The sequence below is a fragment of the Neofelis nebulosa genome, chromosome 18 (genome assembly GCF_028018385.1).
Source record: "Neofelis nebulosa isolate mNeoNeb1 chromosome 18, mNeoNeb1.pri, whole genome shotgun sequence".
Lineage (NCBI taxonomy): Eukaryota > Metazoa > Chordata > Mammalia > Carnivora > Felidae > Neofelis > Neofelis nebulosa.
Genome location: NC_080799.1, coordinates 3,712,876 through 3,735,997, shown reverse-complemented (window position 1 = coordinate 3,735,997; position 23,122 = coordinate 3,712,876). Strand labels below are relative to the sequence as shown.

The 23,122-nt window shown below is 62.2% G+C and overlaps 1 protein-coding gene and 1 long non-coding RNA gene across 14 annotated transcripts in view; one reads left to right on the top strand and one right to left on the bottom strand.

The window, feature by feature from the left end:
• LOC131501222 (monocyte to macrophage differentiation factor 2) overlaps positions 1 to 23,122 on the top strand; it is a 126,486-nt gene that overhangs the window by 95,965 nt on the left and 7,399 nt on the right. For all 13 annotated transcript variants that reach the window (XM_058711029.1, XM_058711030.1, XM_058711036.1 and 10 more), the window contains 7 exons: positions 5,729 to 5,961; positions 7,626 to 8,264; positions 10,316 to 10,353; positions 16,566 to 16,726; positions 20,963 to 21,075; positions 22,124 to 22,361; positions 22,869 to 23,041. In XM_058711029.1, coding sequence (XP_058567012.1) covers positions 5,729 to 5,961; positions 7,626 to 8,264; positions 10,316 to 10,353; positions 16,566 to 16,726; positions 20,963 to 21,075; positions 22,124 to 22,361; positions 22,869 to 23,041 — 1,595 coding nt within the window. The remainder of the gene's footprint in view (positions 1 to 5,728; positions 5,962 to 7,625; positions 8,265 to 10,315; positions 10,354 to 16,565; positions 16,727 to 20,962; positions 21,076 to 22,123; positions 22,362 to 22,868; positions 23,042 to 23,122) is intronic.
• On the bottom strand, positions 9,016 to 12,520 carry LOC131501228 (uncharacterized). Its single transcript, XR_009256696.1, has 2 exons — positions 12,238 to 12,520; positions 9,016 to 12,141 (listed from the first exon to the last, which is right to left on the bottom strand). It is a non-coding gene; the product is annotated as an uncharacterized LOC131501228 (long non-coding RNA).

Genomic DNA, 23,122 nt, shown 5'->3' with positions numbered 1-23,122 from the left:
AGATCGTGACCTGGCTGAAGTCGGACGCTTAACCGACTGCGCCACCCAGGCGCCCCACCATCAGTCTTTAGTCATCGATCAAAACCACACCTGAGAGACCACCAGCCCTACGCACGCGCGGTGGGTGTAGGCAACACAGATTTTCCAAGTTGTACGTATTGTTTCAAACTCTGAGTCCCGGAGGGAAGAGCAAACAGGATTCCGAGGTAAAAAACTACAGGTTAAATTTATTGTCCTAAACTTAGTGACGTTCAGGAAAGAGCTGTTTTTCTTTCCAGTGCTGTCCTGGAGCCAGCATCCAGCCCGTGGCCGGAGCTCCGGTGACAGCTACCAACTGTTTTCAAAATTAATTTTGCCACCCCTGGTATGCACAGAGTCCTGTCCTCTCCACCAGCAGAGGGGACGTCTGCACCAACCCGATGTGGAGGGAAGAGGGGCTGCATTTAAAAGAGTTTGCTGCCCAGGGTGTACCCCACGCCGCTTCCTCCCCTGCCCAGATGGCTGCCTCACCCAGGAACGTCTGATCCAGGGGATAAGGAAACCACGGATTCCTGTCCTGCAGAGCCACCTGCTTGTGGGTTTAGTTCTGGGCAGGTGAGGGAGCTAGCTAGGGCCAGCGGCCAGGAAAGGGACGCGCGGAGCTCCTTTCTGTCACCGCGTCCATTGTGGCCGATCTCTACCTTCTCTCACTATCCCCATCATGGCCACACCTCCTGCAGGTCAGGAGCCCCTTCCCAGTTCCCGGGTCAGAGCGAAGGGTTCAGGAGACGCACAGTGGACTCTGTGTGTCCCATCAGGGCCCGTGATTGACTTGTGATTCCTGTCGTTTCAGAATGTCCTCGCGTTGATTTATCCTCTTAAAATGAGGAAAGTAATCGCTTGGCTTCTGAGTCTGGTGCCTGTGTGCATTAACGAGTGTTGGGAGGCACCATGGTTCCCGCGTGTGTCCTGGGGAGGGGGGGCGGGGCAAGGTGGTCCCGCGTGTGTCCGGCAGAGGTACAGGAGGCCTCCGCAGGCGGGTTACCCGGACCCCTGCTTCCACTTCTCTTGGGCCGTGTTTCTGCTTTTTCACCAGAGCAGCTATGTAAGGGTGGAACGGGGAGCCCCATATCTGCCACCTTTCTGGGAGCTGACAAACACTTACCTAGAGAAAAGAATTAGAAATCCAAAACTCAAGTTAAATGGGTAGGTACTCAAGTAAGTTTAGCAAGTGCTCGGCGCATTTCTGCACCAGGGGCTTTGGGGACGGTGGAGGGGGAGTGCCTTGGCAGCAGTGGTCCAGAACCTTCTGGGCGCTTTTACAAAGTACAGACTCCTGGGTGTCCCTCAGACCTCTGGAATCAGGCCAGAACCTCTGGCCCCACTGAGCTCAGTTGTACCGTAGCAGGAACACGTGTGGATCGGCACGCCCGGCCCATCGCGGGGGGAGTGTGGTGGCAGACGGGGTCTATTCTGGCCCGCCAGCCTTGGAGGGCATCTCCTTCACCCGTGGGCACGGCCTGGCACTCTTGTGGGATGAATAGCTTCCACCTAGAGTACCGTGCTGTGACGGGCATGGACCCCATTGCCTGTCTGTTTCATTAGATCTCCTCTGCTGAGTGAAATCCCCTCCTGGGGGTGGTGGGGCTGCTGGGATGGCCTTGCTGGTGGCAGAGACCCCAGCCATCCCCCACCCCCACCCCCCATCAGGCTGCAGACCCGGCCGGCCTCTGCACCACAGGCTCCTTGCTCTCTGCTTCTCGGCCGCATCACACCTGGCCCGGGCCCCTGAGCACCCTGCAAACGCCCACGCTGTGCAGGCCAGATCCACGCCACGCGTGCCTTTGAAGGTTTCTGGGGTACGTTTGCAAGGATTCTGCCCAGCTGTATGCCACCTGTCACCCTCCACCCAGAAGTGAGGGCCTTCTTTCCAAGTTGGGCAGATCTGTCCTGGTTTTGCATAGTGCTCAGATGCCTAGATCTGATGATGGCAAAGCTGAACTAAAATCAGCTGGCAGCAGGGGAAGGTGACTGTCCCTGTGAGCACTCTGGGAGCCACAGGCCTCCTCGGAGCCTCTCGCTGGGGACGGTGCTGGTCTTCACCTCTAGTGGCCTTGTGAGGATGGGGCCAAGCCCGGAACTGCACCTAGGGCCACAAGGGGGCCGTGGTCATGTGCCTGGTGGTGGGGGGGGGGGGGGGTGCCTGCAAGGTGTTTATGATTCTAAAAGTATAAAGAATGATGTAACTGACGCCCAGAATTGACGTACAATTTATTCATCTTGACTTGGAGTTTTCTTATATAAAAGACATGGCATATATACAAAGTTATATATAAAAATACACTCCGAGCCATTATGTTCTTTGTATTATATATATCCCCAGGCTCATTCCGTCCCCACCTATGACAGCCATTTCTCGAATTGACTGTGGGTCTTTTCTTTAAAAAAAATTTTTTTAAATGTTTATTTATTTTTGAGAGAGAAAGACACAGCAGGAGTCGGGAAGGGGCAGAGAGAGAGGGAGGCACAGAATCCGAAGTAGGTTCCAGGCTCTGAGCTGTCAGCACAGAGCCCGACGCAGGGCATGAACTCCGAAATCGTGAGATCGTGGCCTGAGCCGAAGTCAGATGCTTAAGTGACTGAGCCACCCAGGCGCCCCCCAACCCTCATTTTTTTCTAAAGTTTATTTTGAGACAGAGCAAGCGGGGAGCAGAGAGAGGAAGAGGGAGAATCCCAAGCAGGCTCCAGTCTGTTATCGCAGAGCTGGTTGTGGGGCTCAATCTTATGAACTGAGACATCATGACCCAAACCAAAGTCGGACGCTCAATGGACCTCCCTGCCCAGGTGTCCCTTCAATGATGTTTTATGTGCTTTTTAAGTGTGTAAAGAAATGGCCTCGTACCTTAAGTGTTAAACTGTTTTTCCACCCTCCTCGGGTGCGTACTTGGCTCCCGCTTTTCCCCCGTGGCACCTTCATCCTGTGAACACATAGCTCCCACGGAGGTCGTGTGGCCTGTCCAGTGGCCGTCCTTGCACAGATGTCCATGCACGTGCGAGGGTTCTCCCGGTCGTGCTGTGAGCACGGCGTGTGTGGGGTCGTGTCGGGGTCACGTCCGTGCAGGTGCGAGGGTCCTCCCGGCCATGGGCGCTTCACCCCTGACAGACTCCGAGCCGGCGTTCCTCAGCCCCCGCCCTTCAACACTCCTGTGGCCGCCCCCGGAGCCAGTGAGGAGACCCGGAGGCCAGACCACGCTGCAGTATTTGAAACTGCCCAGGAGGGTCTGTGTGCAGGCGGACAGTGGAGGGGGAGTGCCTTGGCAGCAGTGGTCCAGAACCTTGTGGGCGCTTTTACAGAGTACAGACTCCTGGGTGTCCCTCAGACTCTGGAATCGGGCCAGAACCTCTGGCCCCACTGAGCTCAGTTGCACCGTAGCAGGAAGCGCTCCCTTCTGCAGCGAGGCCAGGGAAGCCGGCCCTGGGCCCTGGGCTGTCGACCCTAACCCTGGATGGAGGAAGAGCTTGGCGGCTGCATCATTTTGGATTGGTCTTTAAACGTTTCTTCTTCCGAGCGTGGCCCGCGGTTGTGCGAGTGCTGCCACCAGCCCTGGGGTCTGTGGTGCTAAGAGGAGCAGGGGGCAGGGCAGGTGGGGGGAGGAGCTGGCTTCCACCGGTGCCCACCAGCCCCCCCGCCCCTGTGCTCCCTGCCCCTCCTGGCCCCCAGGTCCTTCTGCCCCTCCCACCCCCCTGCCTCCCTCCCCCTCTGCCCTCCCTGTGTCCTCCGGCCTGCTCTCCCCATCCCCGCCTGCCCCCTGACCCGCTGCTCCCCCGCTCCCCCGCCCCACCTCCCCCTCTGCCCGACCGCTCTTGCCTGCCAGTCGCTGGCTCTGCAGCAGGCACGGAGGAGCAGCGGGCGCCGGGGGGGACGGCCTCGCACTGCGCCAGCCTGGCCTCCCGCAGACCCGGCCTCTTGCGGGCTGCAGAGAAGCAGGCTTCGTCCTGGAAGGGCCGCTCTCGGGTAAGGCGGCACCCTCGCTCTGGCCGGCCGGGCCTGCCTCACTTCCTTGGGCTCCGCCTGGTGTGCCTGGAACAGTTGTAGGAAGGCAGGCTCCAAGTGGGGGCGGGTGGGCTGTAGTGGGGGGGGGGGAGTCGGGAGAGGGCTCAGAAAGAAAGCGCCGGGGTCAGCTCTGCTCACTGGCCTCCTGGGCTCCAGTTGGCTTCTCAGCTTTCCAGCAGCCTTCGTTGCGGAGTGCCTCCTGTGTGTAGAAGAGTCTTTGGTGGCGGAGGGGGCGCCGGTGCACGAGTGTGTGGGCACGTGCGTGTGTTTGCACGCGTGTTTGTGTGCATGTGTGTGCTTTCGGACCTGGCCGTGTCAGGGGCGGGGGTAGCCTCGGAAAGGAGCAGCCATGCTGCTCTACACAGAGACCAGCCAGCTCAGGGGACTGGGGGGTCGAGGGCACACAGACTGCTTCCTCCTTGTAAACTGGGGGGGGGGGTGGGGGAAAGAGGCTGTGAATATTTGTCTCAACTAATCACAGCACACACTCCGGTGCACATGCACCGTCCCCTCGCGCACACGTAGGCAGCCCCCGCGCACGCAACCCCCCCCCAGCGCCCTCCCCCCCTCCCCACACACGCATGTGCCCCCCCGCACACACGCACGTGCCCTCCCTGCACACACACACGCACTCACCCTCCCCCCCCCACGCGCCCTCCCCCCCCCACGCGCCCTCCCCCCCACACGCGCCCTCCCCCCACCGCACACACCAGCACGTGCCCTCCCCCCCCCACACACGCATGCGCCTTCCCCCCTGCATGCGCCCTCCCCCCTGCATGCGCCCTCTCCCTACAGCACGCACGCACTGTCCGTCCCCCCCGCACACGCACGCGCCCTCCCCCCACCGCACACACACGCGCCCTCCCCCCACCGCACGCACAAGCTCTCCTTTCCCTGCACACACGCACACGCCCTCCGTCCCCCGCGCGCGCCCTCCCCCCCCGCACACGCGCCCTCCCCCCCCCGCACACGCGCCCTCCCCCTGCACACACGCATGTGCCCTCCCCCCGCATACACGGCCTCCCCCCCCCGCACACAGCCCTCCCTCCCCGCACACAGCCCTCCCCCCCCACACACTCCCCTCCCGCACACGCGCCCTCCTCTCCTGCACATGCACGCGCCTTCTGCCCCGCACGCGCTCCCCCCCCCCCGCACACACGCGCGCACGCACCCTACTCCCTGCACACACGCCCTCCCTCCCGCACGTGCCCTCCCCCCACACACCCGCACGCGCCGTCCCCCCCGCACACATACACACACACCCGCACGCGCCGTCCCCCCCGCACACATACACACACACCCGCAGGAGCCTGGCCGTACACACACAAACACACACACACACACACACACACACACACACACACACACACGGGTGGCCTGGCAGGGCTTTAGGGACAAGCCCCTAGGTGGCCCAGGGGAAGTGAAGGTGGCAGTGGGTTTGGCGTCCTGAGGGGAGGGCTGCCGGGTGGCTGGTCCAGGTGGGTCACTGGGTTCCCATGGGCGTCTCTGGACACGGACGGCCGGCCCATCTCCTCTCGGGGAGCCTCGGAGGTGCCCCGGCCCCACGAGTCTCGCTGTCTCCTCTGTAGCAGTTGACGAAACAGCGACTGACCAGCGTTAGAAGGGGACCCGGGAGGTCTCATTTCAGAAGGCCCCGGAGGCTCTGTTTACCTAACCGTGTTGCTTCCGTTTCAGGGATAAACGCCCAAGCCCGGAGGCTGCAGCGGAGCCGCGCCAAGGGGACCCCGGCCCTGGCTTCCGGCGCCGCCCAGAGCCCCCCCACATCCCGGCTGCGCCGCACCGTCAGCGAGACCAGCCTGAGCTCGGCCACCGCCCAGGGCGCCGAGGACCGTGGCCCGGACGCCATGCGCTACTCCCTGTACGAGTCGCCCCACCTGCTGCTTCTGCAGGGCTACAGCCAGCAGCATGTGAGCCGCCCCCCGCAGCCCCGCCGCCCTGAGCTGACCGAGCGCCTGCTGGGCGTCGTCGCGGCGGACGGCCTCCTCACCGTTAGCTGCGTCAGCTGGGAGCTCCTGCGGCTACGGGCGCTCGGGTGATGAGGAGGCTGGAGAAACGGGGTGGCGGGGACCACCACGCAGGGCCGTCCTGGATTCTGGGGGAAGTGGAGGCTTCCTCTGTGCTGTGTTTCCAGAGCATTCTATGTCTGGGCTCCAGGAGGAAGCTGTGGGGGAGAGAGCTCACCCGGTGCCGGGCCTCTCGGTACTGCTTGTCTGCCCCCTTCCGTGTGGGTCTCGGGCCGTGCCCTGCCGTGCCTTTGGGGTCCCCGACACGGGTCTGCCCACCTGTTCAGACGACGGCGGCTGCTTGGCCAACAGCTGCTGTGGCAGACAGCCTCGACTGTACCGCGAGAAGCTTTCCCCGAGGAGGCAGGGAGATGAGCCACCCGTCCCCGGCCCGCGTGTCCCACCGCTTCTGTGGGAGGCCTCGGCCGGAGGGGTGTGGCCCTCCGAGGTTCCTCGTCCCCGCTCCGCACCGTAGGCTCTCCCTTCCTGCTCTCTGGCTCATGCCGATTTGCCCGGCTCCATCCCGGTGCCCGCTGTGCAGCGGTGGGGCTGGCGGCGCTCAGGTCTTAGCGACCCCAAACCGGGCCTTGCGCTGTGCCAGCAACAGGAATTGACGAGAGGCCAGACGAGGGTTCCGGGCGAGGCTTTCCCGGGGCGTGTGCTCCAGCACGAGGGCGGCAGCTCAGAGGAAGGAGTCCTCTGCTGACTCTGCACCTAGAGGTCGGGGAAGAGTTTCCTCGAGAAACAGGTGGGGAGGGAGGGTGGCGGGGAAGCTTTAGAGGCCAGGGTTTTCTTGGCACCCGTGTACTTCGCGGTCGTGCCTTTGTGCACGCTGTATGTTAAGTCTCCGTCCGGCCTGTGATTTTCAGCTCGTGAACGAGGGGAAGGTAAGTTGGGGGCACGCCTGGTGGGCCCCGCGCACACGCAGGCCAGCGTCGGGGGCCCATCGTGGCACACACCAGCACGGGCCGGATGTCGTGAGCGCCTTGGGGCGCCGGCCCCTCCTTGAGGTCGGTGTCCTCCGTTCTGCACTCCTGTAAGGCACGTTGCCGTAGGAGACACAGACTCGTACGTTTTCTTTCGGGGAGTTTTTCTTACGGTAGCGTCGCATCAGGTTCCGGGAGAGGCTACAGTCCTGTCCCTGTTCTGTCTCGTGAGAAGTCGTGGGCCTTCGCGAAGCCGGGGCCGCAGAGGAGGGCGCTGGCGCACAGCTCGGCACAGGTCACGCCGGGGCCTGGCGGCACACGGCTGTGCCTCTGAGCCAGTGTCAGTGCCCAGCTCGGCCCCGTCTGGCCTCTGGCGTCTCGCAGCTGGGGTCCTCCCGGGGTGTCCGGTGTGCCCCGGAGGCTGCCCCGGGAAGCCCTCCTCCCGCGGGGACCGTGGGTGCCCGGTGGGGGGCGGGCGGGTGGCAGGCAGCAGGTTAGGAAGGGCTCCGGGGCAGGGGGGCCCAGGATGGCGAGCTGGCCACCTGGAGCCGGGCCACCTTTTCGTTTCTTCCCCCTAGGGGTTTGCCCGAGATGGTGTCCCGCCCTCGAAGTCTTGCGTTTGCGTTTGCGTTTGCGTTTCAGGACAGCCTAGTGTACCTGCTCAACCGGGAGCAGCACACAGTGGGCCAGAGGACCCCTTCCAGCAAGCCCAGCGTCAGCCTCTCGGCCCCGGACATCCTGCCCTTGCACTGTACCATCCGCAGGCACCGGCCTCCGGGCCCAGAGAGGCCAGGGGACAGGCTGGTCCTGGAGCCCGTCCCCGGGGCGCCCGTGTCCGTCAACTTCTCGGAGGTGGGGGGCCGGGCCGTGGTGCTGCGCCACGGGGACCTGCTCTCCCTCGGCCTCTACTACCTGCTGCTGTTCAAGGACCCGGCGCAAGCCCAGCCCCTGCCCGCCCAGGCCCTGGCCCGGCTGCGGGCTGGGCCGCGAAGCTGCAGGATGTGTGGGGCCGCGCTCCGGGCCCGGGGCACCCCCCGCTCCGGCTCCACGCGCGCCGCCTTCCCCCGGCCGAGGCCGCTGCACCTGGAGTTCGAGCCCGAGGTGGAGGACGCGCTGCTGCAAAGGATCGTGACGCTGGTCGAGCCTGGCGGGGACGGCCACAAGCTGGCCCCCGCTTTCCTCCTCTGCCTCTGCGTCCAGCACTCGGCTACCCGCCTGGAGCCCGGCTCGTTTGGGCCGCTCCTGCTCAAGATGGCCAAGGCAATCCGAGAGACGGTCTGGGTCAGTCACGGGGCTGCCGTCGGCTGTGGTCGGGGGCGGGGGGGCCCGTTGGCTGGGGGCGGAGCTGGGTGTGGGCTGTGGGTGCTGGGGGGATGTCACGAGTCCCTCCTCTGGCCGAAGGCCAGCTTTACTGCCTGTCCACACCTAGGGAGCCCGGAGCATCCCACTGTGACATTTTGTCCTTGGGGTGGGCGGGCGGGGGTGGGGGGAGGCGGGGGCTGGCCACGGCATCGTGCCCTCTGGTCCCACGTCCGTCCCCCAGGCCCAGCCCAGCCCAGCCGTGACGTGCCCCTGAGCCCTGGATACCCATTAGGCCTGAGTGATCTGTGCTGTTTGCCTGGAGCAGTTTGGGCCTCGGCCAGCCCTCGGCTATGGAGCCCTTGTCAGCTCGGGGCTGGGGGCCCGGGGCGGGTCGACTCTTGTACACCGAAAAGCTTGACTCCCTTAGGGTCTCGAGACCACCCACCTTTGGGCAGAGGTGTGGGGCCAGCCCGTGCCCCGTCAGAGGCTGGTTCACATCCCTGGGCTCTGCCTGCCGCCTGCCAGTGGCTCCCCTGCCCTCACGGAGGCGGCTCCGGGCGCTGCCAGGCATCCCTGCAGGGCCAGGGCAAGCGCTGCTGCGGGTGGCCTGGGTCCAGAACTCAGGGCCCCTCACCTCTTCCTGCCCCTCCAGGACCCAAAGCCTGACCGGTAGTTACACACGGTCTCCCAAAGAGACGCCCGTATATCTTGGCCCAGCTCACTCTGGCTGTGCAGAAACTGGATAGATATTTCAGATTAAAATGCACGTTTAAAATAATTGAAACCTTTTAAAAGCAAAAGCCAACATGGGCTGTCACCTCCCAAGGTTTGTACAAGTAATCCCCGTGCATTGTGGCTATCCGAGGCCACCTCTGACGGTTCCCACGTGGATTGGTGTTGGTATGGCCCTGGTGTGGTCGCTTCCCTCCGTGCAGTCAAGTGCACGGTCAAGTGCGGTCCGTGCGGGCCAGGTGAAGTCCATGAGGTACATCAGCCTGAGCACACTAGGGCCTGTGGTGACCGGGGGCCTGAGGCTCAGGGGTTGTGAGTTTCTACATAGCTCGCTGTCCTGTCCTAAGCCTGCTCTGGGCCAGACACTAGTAAGTCAGACGCTACGACGCGGGAGCCGTACCCCACGCCCCGCTGAGGAAACCGAGGCAAGGAGGGTGTAACTTGGCTTGTGATGGAGCATAGAGGCGGGCGGGGAGCCGTCTGCCAGCCTGAGCCCGAGTGCCGCCCGTGGCTGTCGGAGGTGCTCCTGGGATTAGCCTTGTCCCCCACCGTACGGGCGTGGAAGCCAAGGTTCGTGGAGGTGAACTACTTTATCCAGGGTCTGGGGCTCACGAGGGAGTCAGAATCCGGGCTACACCCTGCCTGCTTCCCCCGTCTGTCCACACACCTCAGCCCTGGTCTGGCGAGAGCCCCGTACGTTTTTGTTGTTCATTTGTCTGTCGGGCAGCAAGAGCCGTCTGTCTTCCGCCACTAGAGGTGGGCGAGCACGTCTTGGAACAAGTGGATCTCTGCTCTGTCAGATGACAGCTTGCTACTAAAGCAAGAATAACTTCTCAGTTAAAAGTGATGCAGGATGTTGGCTAACCCGTGTCCCCGTCGGGACGTTTAAATGCGTCTGTGAACACTCCATACAGCCATCCACCTGTTGCCGTGGCCGACGTCGAAAAGCGCATGTGTTAAGCTGGACGGTACGAGTGCGCATAGAATCTTCATTCTGGCGCCTGTAAGATGCCTGAGCTGCTTTACTGATTCTGAAAGGGCCGCTTGTTAAGTCAGCTAGATGGTTGTAAATGATCTCTGTTACAGGAAGCACGCAGGTCATATTCGGCAATGGAACGAAGAGAGGTCACATCACATGGAAAACTGGCCTTTCTGGCACAGCTTCGAGTAAACAGTCCGCACAGTAGTGCCGTGTTTTTACGCGGACGGTGTGCTGGGCGTTTAGTGGCGTTCTCGCTGAGCACATCCTGTGCTGTCCTGTCTTTTCTGATGCTTGATTTTTTTGTCTCTGATTGTAGGAGAAAACCAAAGAACTGGCGGAGAAGCAGGCGCACCTGTAAGTATGGCCCAGCCGTTGCACCTGTCCCTTAGGGAGCTAGTTCCCCCAGCAGACTTGCACCTCCCTGTGGAGCCTGGGGGGCCCCTGACGTCTCCGGGGTCAGCTGTGTGCTGCCGTCCAACTGTCCTTCTGCCTCAGAGTGGCTGTTTCCATTTCTGCGCTCACCACCCCAGGAAGCACTGTATTCGGGGAGTTTCTCCAGAGCACCTGTAAGACCGAGGGGGCGAGGTCCCCTCTGCAGCCTTGTCGTGCCCTCACTTCCCCGATGACTGTGCCAAAGCGAACCTGCCGCTTCAGGAAGTTGTACAACCCTGATTTTGAGAGAAGGCGGCACGTTTCTGTTCTCCCACGTCTGTTTTCCTAGAGAGCGCTGTTTATGTTCACAGCACTGCTGGGACTTGGGAAGCTATTTGGCATTAACAGCGAAGACGTGTATACGCTGCGACCCAATAGTCCCGCTCCCGAGTGGGCACCACGGAGGGCAGGAGGTGTGCTCTCAAGGCCTTGTTTGTAAGTGACCAGGTTGGCAGAGGGCCGTGTATTTGTACGGCGGACGCTTGGCGACGGTGAGAGTGAACGCACTATGTGCTCCGTGCGTGTGTCGGAATCTGAAAACCGTGTGGAGCAGACAGGGCACCCGCACGTAAAGTCCACAGCGAAGCCGTCCGGCCAAGGAACGGACACGTGTGGTAACACCCCAAAGGAGAGCCACGTTGAGGGGGCTGGTCACTGCCCGTCGTCAGGGAAGGGCACAGGGGACCTTAAGTCACACGTTGGTTCACTCCCGTTGATGCCTCTGCTATAAAGACCATCTGTCAAGCATGCCGTTGGCGGTACATGTCTGCTCAGGCGTCCTCCGTGGTCCCTGGAAGGGAAAGGAGCAATCGTCACCGCCCCCCTTTCGAAGGGAGGGATGCAAGCCTGGGTCAGGAGCGGCATAGGTCTGGAGTGGCCCAGCTGTCCCACCCGAGCCGGAAGTTGAGGACAGGGTTCCTGGCACTCGTCGGCGTGCGCTCTCTGGCTCCCGTTGACATCGGGAAGCTGGAGCGACTTCTGTGGAAGTGTTTGCTGATGAGCGATGTGCCTCTGAGGCGTGAGGCTGCACGGGGAGGCCTGGCCCTGCCGCCCAGCTCACGGGGGCAGCGCTCAGCATGACCCGGGCCCCATGGGGGAGTCCGGCATCAGAGGGTGGCGGCTGGCTCACCGGCGCCGGAGGGAACAGCACGGGCCTAGTACACTAGGCGGCCTGTATCGCGTAGGTTTCCCATGTGAGGGGCTGGCCTTGGCCCCGTGACGGGTGTGGCGGCCTCACCCCCAGCCCCTTGCTTTGCTCCGGGACAGCCGGGCTTCCGGGGCAGGGGTGGGGTGTGGAGGTGATGGAGCTGAGGTTTCAGGGGCTCGTGCTGCCCCTTTCCCTCCTCAGTGCCGCTTCCTCCCTCATCGGTGCCTGTGCTGTGGCACCCTGCTCACGGGGGAACCAAGGCCTTCCCTGCAGCAGCTCATGCCCGTTTTGGATTCCAGAACTTGTGGCGTTAGGGCCAAAAAATGCCTGTGTCCATCGGCAGGGATTGCTCCTTCTCCCTCCTTTTTAAAAAATTACGAATCGGGGCACCTGGGTGGCTCAGTTGGTTGAGCGTCCGACTTCGGCTCAGGTCATGATCTCGTGGTCCGTGAGTTCAGGCCCCGCATCGGGCTCTTGTGCTGACAGCTTGGAGGCTGGAACCTGCTTCGGATTCTGTGTGTGTGTCTCTCTCTCTGCTGCTTCCCTAGTCACGCTCTGTTTCTCTGTCAAAAATAAATAAACGTTAAAAAAAATTAAAATTAGGAATCACTTCCAAAATATAGAAAGGCACAGACTATTAACCACCGAAGAATCCATACCTGAATTTCACAGTAACATTTTGCCTCACGGGTGTCAGAGCTTTGCGCGGGGTGGTTCTGTTTCAATTTCGAACGACTGTGGACTTTCACTACACGCTTTTGCTGCCCCTGTGATCAGCACGCCTTTTTTTCTGGGAACGCACGAATGTGGGTGCTGCGTTACCAAGTTTTCTGGACCGCGACTGAATCCCTGGGAGTAAACCCTTTGTGATGGCTGAGTTTTTAGGAGGGCGAGGTTCAGGTGGTTGATGTTTTAATGAGGGTTTTCCCACCTGAATTCACAGGTCACATTAATCTGTGATTTTTTTTTTTTTTTTTTTTTTTTTTTTTTATTTTTGGGACAGAGAGAGGCAGAGCATGAACGGGGGAGGGGCAGAGAGAGAGGGAGACACAGAATCGGAAGCAGGCTCCAGGCTCTGAGCCATCAGCCCAGAGCCCGACGCGGGGCTCGAACTCACGGACCGCGAGATCGTGACCTGGCTGAAGTCGGACGCTTAACCGACTGCGCCACCCAGGCGCCCCTAATCTGTGATTTTTTATTCGTTGCCTTTGTCTGTAATAACAGGGTTCGCAGAGACTGAACCGGGCCACCCTGTGTGTCTTCAGGTCCCTGCAGTGGTTTGTCTGAGGTGTGGACTCAGCTCTCACAGGTTTGCTCGAAGTACGAAGTACTTCCCTGTAAAAGTGTCTGGACGGCCCGGTTTTGCTGAATCCATTTCTTCAGTGATTATTGGCGTATCTAGTTTTCTGGTTCTGCTTACAATGATTTCGGTAATTTTTACTTTCGTTTTCAAAGTTACTGGAATAAAGTTGTTCGTTCTGTTCTCTTTGGAGTTTTCGTGTCTCGTGTATCTGTAGTACTATCCCAGCATTTACATTGGTTGTATCTCCTTCCTCTTCCCTCCCTTTGAATTATCTTCCCAGGGATTCGTCTGTTGTCGTCTGTTTAAAAGGGCCAATTTTGTCGTTTCTGCTTACGTTTTCTTCGATTTCTATTCCGCGAAGGTCTTTATCGTTTCCTATTCTTGCATAATTTCTGTGTTAAGTTTCTCTTTGATTCGTTAATTATTCGGAACAATATTTGAATTTCTTAAATTTGTATTAACCAAAACGCTTTCGATTTTGTTACCAAGTGATAATTTCCCCTCGATATGCTTCCCATGTGGATTAAAAAAAATTAGATCACGGGTGCCTGGCTGGCTCTGTTAGGTGGAGCATGTGACTCTTGATCCCGAGGTTGTGAATTCCAGCCCCATGTTGGACGTGGAGCCTACTTTAAAAACATTTGGATCAGAGCAGGGATTGATTTGATCTGGTTTGGTTTATTTTTATTGTGGTAAGAACACTTGACATGAGCACTACCCCTCATAAGGCGTTTTGAGGTGTCGGTTAGCCATTTCTGGTTTCTCCGTCCCAGCCCCTGGCAGCCGCCATTCTGCCCTCTGAGTCCATGAGTTGGACTGTTGAGAAATGTCACCTGAGCGACATCATGCAGTATTTTTCCTTCCGTGATTGGCTTATTTCGCTTAGCATAATGTCTTCAAGGTTCATCTGTGCTGTCGCGTAATTGCAGGATTTCCTTTATTTTTTAAAAGCTGAATACGTTTCATTGTGTCCCCTACCAGATTTTCTTTACCCCTCCCTCCCTCCCTCGGTGGACGTTTCGTGTGGCTCTGTGTCGTCCTTCTCGCACCTAGTGCTGCGCTGAGCAGTGGGGTGCGAATACCTCTTGGAGATGCTGATTTCAGTTCTTCCGGGGAAGTAGGCAGGAGCGGAACTGCAGGGTCCTCAAGCTGATTTTTGAGGAGCCTCCACACTGTTCTCCACAGCGGCCGCGCCGTTCCTGGTCTGCACTCCTGCCGACACCGCAGGAGGGTTCCACCTTCTCCACACCCTCACTGACGCTTGTTACCTCTTGTCCTTCTGACCATGGCCCTTCCAACGGGGGTGAGGTGACAGCTCATCGTGGTTTTGGTCTGCGTTTACCGGGTGGTGAGCGATGGTGAGCGCCTTTTCACAAGCCTGTCGGCCACCTGGATGTCTTTTTTGGAGACCTGTCTGTTCGAGTCTTAAACCTTTTCTTGAATCGGGTCGTGAGTTTTTTTACTTTCGAGTTACAGGGTTTCCTTACGTGTTTTGGAAATTAACCACTTAGTAGATGGATGGTTTACAAATCTCTCTCCCACGCTGTAGGTTGCTTTTTCACCCTGTTGGAGGTTTTCTCTGCTGTGCAGAAGCTTTTCAGTTGGACGTAGGCCCACTTGTCTATTTTTGCTTTCGGTGCCTGTGTCTTTGGAGTCCTATCCATGAAATCGCTCCCACTCAGTGCTCACCTGAAGGGATAGGCCGGACCCGTTGCCCGGTGTTTGTGCCCCAAGCGTGTGGCCTGCGGCTGGCAGGTGCCGTGCCTTCGGGGCCACCTCGCTGGGGTTCGACACCGAAACTCCAGCTGCCAATACCTGGTGGTTTATGTTTCGGTAGAGTCCGTCCGTCCTTTAGAGTTCTGAGAAGGTGACATCGAGAGGGGCAGTGAACGTGGAAAACAAAATGGAATCAGGCTCTGAAGCCCCAGGTTAATCCTTTTCTAACAACCCCAAACTCTTTGCGGCTACGCGCCTGCGTGCGTATGCAAATGGGCGCAGAGCACAAATGCGGAGGAAGAGCTTGGGGAGCACGGGGAGCACGAGCGTGCGGAGCCCAGACGCAGAGGAACAGCGTGAGGAGCTGTGCAGGAGCCGCGGCGGCCACAGCCGCGAGCAGTGAAAACGAGGAGACGGAAGAGAGGTCGCACCGTCGGGGGCACAAGCGGAGTTGTGTGGGAACAACAAAACCAAAACCGCAGGCACGAGAGGAAGTGCGACAGGGAGCCCGAGGCCCCGCCGCCTGGGCCCGTGGTGGCTGCCCCAGGGGATGACGCGGCCTCGTCAGCCCGCCACCCGTAGGGCCCCCGTGGCTTTGCCCGTGAGCCTCGTTGCCCGGAGCCCGGACGCCACCCTCACGAACGCACGCAGCTGCTCCGGCCGTGCCCCTGGGACTGCGGGTCAGCCTGCCCCGTGTCACCCCTCCCCAAGCCCGAGTCACAGCTGGGCGGGGCGATTTGCCGGCGAACGGATCTCTGCTCAGCCGTCAGAAGAGTCCAGCGGGTGTGGTGGCGGCACCATCGCGACATCCTGGCTGCGGGCGCCTCGGGGGTGTCCTCACAGGCCGTCATAGGACAAGCCTTGGAACCGCTTCCGCACAGCGGGTGGGACGACACGAGGGACCGTGCCCAGGAGGATGGCCGTCGACATCTGAAACGGGAAATTTCCCGAGCTCGGCACAGCCTCGCCCCGTCCACCCCTCAGATTCCTCAACCGGTGGTTGGGGCCGGTGCTGGGGAGCTTCCTGTCGCAGCCGGTGCCCCCAGACACGAGGTCCTGCATCCTAGGGGCCGCGGTGGATCTGCGCTTGGCGGGAGCCCACCGGACCCCGGGGGCGAGTGGCCCGGGGGAGCCTCTAGGTGCCGGCCTGGGAGAGGAGCGCCTCTGGGGCCGCCTCCACCCCAGGCTGGCCGTCCCCCAGGCTCGTAAGGGGATCAGAGGGACGAGGAGCTTCTCGCCCCGTGCTGGTGCCTGGCGGCTTCTGTTTGGACCGCCGCAGCGACACGTGCTTGGCCCTGGCGGAAGAGGCCGTGCGACGAGCGTGAGGCGGCTCCAGGAGCCGCGGCCATCGTGGAGTCCTTTTGCTAACAATTCCCTCTGAACCTTCAAATGACATGCTCTGATGGCTGCTTTTGGATGCACGGACTTCAGGCATCGTCGGGCTATTTAACAAGGTAGTTCCCAGCTAGTCTCGCCCGTGCCCCTCCCGGAATAGAGGCGTTACCGTTCGTTCAGTTCGTCACGTGAACTGAACACGCGGAAACTCCCATCTCTCGTACACGAACGACACACTCGTGCTGCTCGTCCTGACAGCCGTGCGCCCCATCGCTCCGAGCACATGCGCTTGCACACGCCCCCTCCCCCCCCCCCCAAAACACTGAGCTCCTTCATTATCTCCTCCGGAAACGGAAGATGTGAAAACAGTTTGTTGACGAGAGTCACTGGCACTGGCCGTGGGTGCCGGCGTCCTTCCTGCAAGGTCGGAGGTTTGTAGACGGGCCTCTGGCTGTCACGGGTCGAACGGCTTATATTTGCACCTCGTTTCCCAGCGTGACGCCGGGAGGCCGGCGGGTCACGGCTGGTTGGGGTGGCGTCCCGTTGAGCAGAACACCCTTCCGTGCGGAGTGTAGCGCGTTCGGCCTCCCTGGGTGGCGGCCACGAGTAACCGTTCGTCTTGTGTCTTGGCAGCCAGGAGCCCATCTCTCTGGCCGGCTTTACCTTGGCTGGCCTGGTTCCAGACCTGCAGCACATCCTCTTCTGGATGTCTAACTCAGTCGAGCTTCTGTACTTCATCCAGCAGAAGTGCCCGCTCTACATGCAGACCTGGGAGGAGGAGCTGGACGTCACAGGTACCGCCGGGGAGCGGGGCGCGCGCCCCGTCGCCTTGCCGTGCAGCCGCTAGAACAGAGGTGGCCTCGTGTCAGGGCTCCCCACGCGAGGGGGTGATGCTGGCGGTCGGGCCGACCCGGCTCTTCGCGTCGTCCTTTCACGCACAGCGTGCTGCCTGGGGGGCGGTGGACACAGGCCTCCCGTGTGCCCCTGCGGGAAGAGGACGGTGCGTCGGCCCTGGGCCGTCCCTTCCGGGTGCACCCGTTTCGGAGAGCAGACACACTGCCGTTGGGGGCCGCGTCTGGGACCGTGACTTGCTGGCTTTGGGGCCTCACCTGCCCGGGGAGCCCGCGTTAGGTTGTGTGAGCCACAGCCTGACGTGCTGAAAACAGAGACCGAGGGGGGGCAGTCCTGGCGGGCTTCACGAAGAAGGCGGCACGGGCCGGGCCCCGAGGCCGGGTGGGATTTCAGCGGCTGTGTGTCTGCATAGCGGGTGGTGGAACGAGTCGCAGGGCCGTCCCGGGGGCTGGACCACAGCCTCAAGTGGGGGAGCCTGGTTTCGCCCCACACTCGCTCGCTCCTGTGTGGCAGAAACAGAGCCGCTCCCTTCCCCGTATCCCTGTCGTGGGGCTTCGGCAGCAGAAGCTGCAGGGGATCCCGGGTAGGCGTGGTTGGCAGCCGGCGTCTGGAGGCTGCACCCAGAGCTGGGAAGGAAGCCAGGCAGGCAGGCAGGCCGGGGCCTGGCCAAGGCTCCCCCGTGGGGTCGGTCTGCCAGGCCCTGCACGGTGTCCGTGTGCTCGGCTGTGTCTCCAAGGAGGTGGCCGCGGGTTCCCGGTGAGAGGGCCCCGAACCTCGCTGAGGTGGCACGGGGTCCTGCCGTGCCCCTGCTAGGAGGGGCTCCTGGCGGTGAGGGTGAGAGGCCGCGGTCTGTGCGGCACAGGCTCTCCTACCCCGTGCCAGGCTGGTGTCTGGCCTCGCGAGCCAGGTGAGGAGGCCGGGCTGGCGGGCGTGTCTACGTGTCTTCTTGTTCGATGTGGTTTCTTAGTGTTTACTGGTCCCCCGCTTCACAGTGTAGGGGACATTGGGAACGTTCTTGGGCTTCCGTGGGTATGCGGAGGGAAGCACCGGATCCTTCTGCGTCCCGGTGGGCGTTCGGGCCCGCTGGCCTGTGGCCTCCAGCCCTCGTTGCCCTTGGGCGGACGTTGTGCCAGACGTGCACCTTGACCTCCCAGGGTGGGCTGCTCTCTGTGCACAAACCTGTGGCAGCTGCTGACCCGGCTTTTCCCCCCGAACGTCAGGTGAACAGCCGCCTCTGTGTGTCCCCAAAGCCAGGGCAGTCGCTCTGCTCCAGCGGCCCGGGGCCGTCCTGAGCTCAGTGCTCCCGAGACCCAGGCCCCTCTCTCTCCAGAGCCTGCTTGTCGTCCTTGGGGGCCCCAGCTTTTCCGAGCAGAGGGGCCTCCCTTCTGGACATGGCCCCGGCCAGTGAGCACCCGGGCCTCCGGCTCGTCTGTAAGCGCCTGTGGTCCTTCTGTACTAGAGGTTAGGCGGTCGGGGTGCAGCCGGGGCGCCCTTCCTGCTCTGGCTCCAGGAGAGTCAGCCAGGAGAGCCGCCCCCTCCACGGCTCTCCGGCACAGCGTTCATGGGCACGTCCCGCTCACGCCCCTTCTCATCTGGCCTAATCTCAGACGCTGTGGTCTTTGGGCCCCACCGGGCCTGCCTCCCCAGGCCAGGGACCCCGCATCGGGCTGATTTTCATGAAAAAAGCTATTTGGGGTTGACGGGGGCTCTGCTTCCTCAGCTGCCGCCTCTGCTCTCAGAGGAAGTTATTTTTGGTCCCGGGCCTGGGTGTCCTGTAGCCCAGTGGATGCTGGGACAGCAAGGACAGGGATGGCCGGGGTCCCGCCTCCACCCGCCCCTGGGACCGCTCGGGGCCGGGGGAGCCACGGCAGGATCTGAACGTCCCACAAACAGCGTCCTGTGTGGTGCAGGCGCTGGAGAGCGCCGAGGAAAAAATAACATCACCAGAGGGCAAAGGCAAGGTTAGAGCCGCGTCTCGGCCTCCTGACCTGCAGCGGGAAATTTCTGTGGGAAGAATTCTGAAAACAGATGTCACGTCCTGAACGCTGGAAAATCGCCTTTTCGTTCCGCAAACAATCTTTGTTGTCTGAAGCTCTTACCCAGGACGCCTCGCTCACGCAGGCACACGGAAGGTGGGCCCCTCGGGAGGGGATGTTTTGAGAGTCCTTGGGGAGCCCTTGTGGCTCTCCCTCAGCACCTACAGATTTGGGGGCGTCAGGTGTGGGCCCCGTCCCCTAAAAGGCTCATGGGGGCCTGTGCTTAGCCTGTAGCGTTTCTGCTGGTTTTCCAGTGATGTGGGAGGGACTGTGTCTCCCTGTGGCCGCCGAGTCCTGGCCTCCTCTTCCCGTCATCCCTCCTCCTGCCAGAGCCCCCACACCCACACGGGAACAGGCTGGGACAGGCTCGTAGCCTGCAGGGTGGCGCCCAGGCCCAGCTACGGTGGAAGGGTTTGGAACTGGTTTCTTGGCCTCGTTCCTACTGGCTTTGAGTGGCTGTGAGTGGCGGATGGTCTGCGGGTCTCGGGGGCAGCAGCGGGCAGCCTTGCGTGTTCCTCTCGGCCTGGGAGGCTGCAGTGGGTCGGGGAGCACCCGGGGACCCTCATGGTGTCTGGGTTGCCTCTCCTCTGAAGGCCAGTGAGGCCGCAGGAGCATCCAGATCCCATGGGGGTGGGTCCCATGAGACCCTACAGGCTGGGCTCTAGGGAGGACCCCCAGCAGGCGAGGCAGGCCTCTGGCTTCCCAATCCAGACGCGTTCCTGGGGCGTGAGCCCTTGGGGTGTGTTCTGTGGGTCCAGGGGCAGGAGAGCCCCGAGTCCTAGAAGCGTATGGAACAGTGGTGCATCCAGGTGTTTTAGGGGTGGGGTCTCTGACGGACTTGTACGCCGTTTCCATTCTGTTTGTGCAGCAGTGGGCGGCCTGGGCCCCCGTGCTCCCGGGAGGGCCGCTTCAGTGCTCAGAGCGATTCTGGGCCCCATCAGGCCCAGCACCTCCCTCCCTGCTCTGAGAAGAGGTTCCTTTAACGGAAAGGCTGTAGCAGGGGCACCTGGGTGGTTCTGTCGGCTGAACATCTGACTCTCGATTTGGGCTCAGGTCCCGGTCTCACGGTTTGTGGGTTTGAGCCCGGGGTTGGGCTCTGCCCTGCAGTGTAGAGCGTACTTGGGATTCTCGCTCTCCTCCCATCTCTCACTGCTTCTCCCCTGCTCGTGCTCTTTCTGAAAATACATAATAAACATTAAAAAAAGAAGAGGCCGTAGCAGAATGAACAGTGGCCGAGAGCCCCGGGTGCCCGTCTGCCCTGGACAGACCCGTCCAAGCTGCCCGGTTGCAGCTCCTGTAAAGAAGGGAGGATCTGAGGGCAGCGGAGGCAGAGGCGGGGGCTCCAGGCCCCGGGCAGCCCTGCTCGGCGCTGGTGGGACACCGGGTGCCTCCTGCGTTTGGAGGCCCTTCGGGACGGTTCTGCCCTGTTGGGGTTCTCTGGTGTTGGCGTCCCTGTGGCCGATACGGCCTCTTGACTTCCCGGGAACCGCCAGAAGCAAGGAATCACCTGGCATCCGCGGAGCCCCTCCTGCCACGCTGGGCGGGCCCCCTGCCGGCCCCCGGGGCTCAGCTGCAGCTGCCGTCTGGGGAGGCCCACCCGCTGGGGCCGCATGGAGCCGGGCTGCTTCCCTCCGTGGGGCTGTCCAGCAGCCGGGCCGCGGCTGCGTCTTCTCTGTGGTCTCTCCGGGATGCTGGGGGGAGAATGGGGCTCGTAGGCCGTTTGGATTTCTTTCTTCTTGGCAAAATGTCACAATTCCGTGGAGTGATGGTCTCCTTAGGAGCTTTGGCCAGGTGTTCCTTTGACCTGTGTCCGGAGTGGGAAGGGACCGCGGGCCCTTGGGTCAGAATCCGTATTGCCGGGGCCGTTGGTTCTACCAGGAAACGTGTCTGGCATCTATTTGTCGACGGGCTTCAGAATCCCTTTGCCGTGACGCTTCAGCACCGATGGGCTCGGAGGCACGGTGCCCGGACCCCTCGGCCATCTGGGCCGGCGTCTCATCCCTGGGCGCCTCGGGGAGGGGTGGCAGTCGGGCCGGGGGTCAGCCGGCCGCACGAGGCGGCTCCCCAGACCCGAGATGGGCCGGGGGCGAGCGCAGTCAGGAGGTCAGCACGTGGTGACCGTGCCACTCTGTCTCCTCGCAGGCTCCAGGGAGTCCCTGCTCTCCTGCACGCTGACGGCCAGCGAGGAGGCCATGGCGGTGCTGGAGGAGGTCATCCTGTACGCCTTCCAGCAGTGCGTGTACTACGTCTCGAAGGTACGACAAGGCCAGGGTGTGTGCCTCACGCTCCCCTGGGCGGGGGGAGGGCTGGGGACCTGGGAAGAACGGAGGTGCTTTTGCCACTGTCACCCGAGGGTTTTGAGCTCCGACTGCCACCTCGGCACACCTGAGCCCAGCTTCAGGTCCTCTCCCTCCCGGCCCGCGTCCCCCTCATCCTGGGAGCCGGTGGCTGCGCAAGCGCCAACAACGTCGGGGAGCAGGAGGGGCGGCTGCTCGGGGACGCAGACGTTGGTGCTCATTGTGGCGACCAGAGGTGGTGTTAGCCTCCGGGTCTGGAGGAGTCACTTACCCCGTCCCAGCACACAGAGCAGGGTGCAGGGGGGAGTGGAGAGAGCAGCAGCCCCTGTGGCAGGTGGCCCCAGCTGGGGGATCCAAGGGGACTTGCCGAGACCGAGCTTTGACTTGGATTCTGTGGGGGATGCGTCCGCAGAAAGCGAGAGGGGCCGGTTGGACAGGGCACTCTGGGGACAGTTCCCCGTTTGTTCTGCGTGGAGACCCGACACCCGAGTCCGCCAGCTCCGTGGTCAGTTGGTGGCGGCTTGGGGCCCTGAGTGAAGGGTCTGAGCTCATGTCCTGGCCCAACAGGAGGGAGCCCCCGCCCATGTACTCACATCTGCCCCGGGGGTCCGAGCAGGGCTGCGTACCGCCCTTAAACGGTCTGTCATCCCAGGATCCCCTTGAGGTGTGGTGGCTGCGAGGACCCCCCCCCCCCCCGCCCCCTGATGAGTGTGGGCGCCCGCAGTCCTGCCCCCCAGGCCTTCAACCAGGACCGTGGCCGTAGCCCCCAGGCTGTTGCCCCTGGCTCAGCTCCCTGGGAGGGGGGGCTCCTGGTGCAGGGGGGTGGCGGTAGTCCTGGGCCAGCCAGCAGACCCCCCGGCCCGTTCTGTCTGATGGATCAGGACCTGTGGGCTGTGCCAGCAGTCCTGCCAGGCTCCGTGCACCTGTGTCACCTGCCCCCGGTGCCCAGAGCTGGAACCGCGTGCCCGAAGGCCAGACGTGCTTGGTGTTTCCCTCTTGCCCCCAGTCGCTGTACGTCTGCCTCCCGGCCCTGCTGGAGTGCCCCCCTTTCCAGACGGAGTGCCGGGAGAGCTGGTGCTCGGCGTCCCCGCTGCCGGAGGAGACGCGCCGGGTGGTGTCCGTCTACCAGGCCACGATGGATCTCCTGCGGCAATTCCAGGTGCACCCCGAGATCGCCTCCCAGGTGCTGGCCTACCTCTTCTTCTTCTCCGGCACGCTGCTCTTCAACCAGCTCCTGGACAAGGGTGAGGCTGGGGGGTGGGGGCCCGCAGAGGCCTTGCCTGGTCCTTTTTACCCCCCAGCCCCGTGGCTGGGAGCGGAGGGAGGGGCTCAGAGAAGTGACTTGGTCCGTGACCCTGCCTGCTGCCCCCCAGACCCTCCTCGCTTCTGGTGCCAGCTCCTTCCGGCTGGGGGCCCTGCCCGGACTCGGGGAGAGGAGAGTGGTGTGAACTTGTGGCCCTCGTGTGTCGCCCGTGTGGCTTTCCCGGGGCCGGTCGGGGTCCACAGGCGGGCTCTAGGCCTGACGGGGCCTCGCCGTAGGGGTGCAGTCCTCTCTGCTTTCGGGACTCGGCGGCTGTCACAACCCCTCTCTGCCACCCCGCCCCACCCAAAGAGGGGCCCAGAAGCAGGCCGGTTGCCTTGGAAACCAACAGCAGGTGCCGAGGCCCGTTGTCGGAGGCTCGCAGGTGGAGAGGACAGGCCCTCCCTGGGAGAAGGCGGCCAGCACGGCGTCCCCTTCCCGCCCCCTGCAGGTCCCTCTCTGAGTTGCTTCCACTGGCCCAGAGGTGTCCAGGCCTGTGCCCGCTTGCAGCAGCTCCTGGAGTGGATGAGGAGCACCGGCTGTGGGGAGGCCGGGGAACACTTCTTCCGGAAGCTTTCCTGCACGCTCAACCTGCTGGCCACTCCCCGAGCCCAGCTCATCCAGGTAGGAGGAGCGCACGAGGTGTCACTTCTGGGGTCACCAGCTCACGGACCAGGCGTGGGCCATGGATGTGGCTTCGGGGCA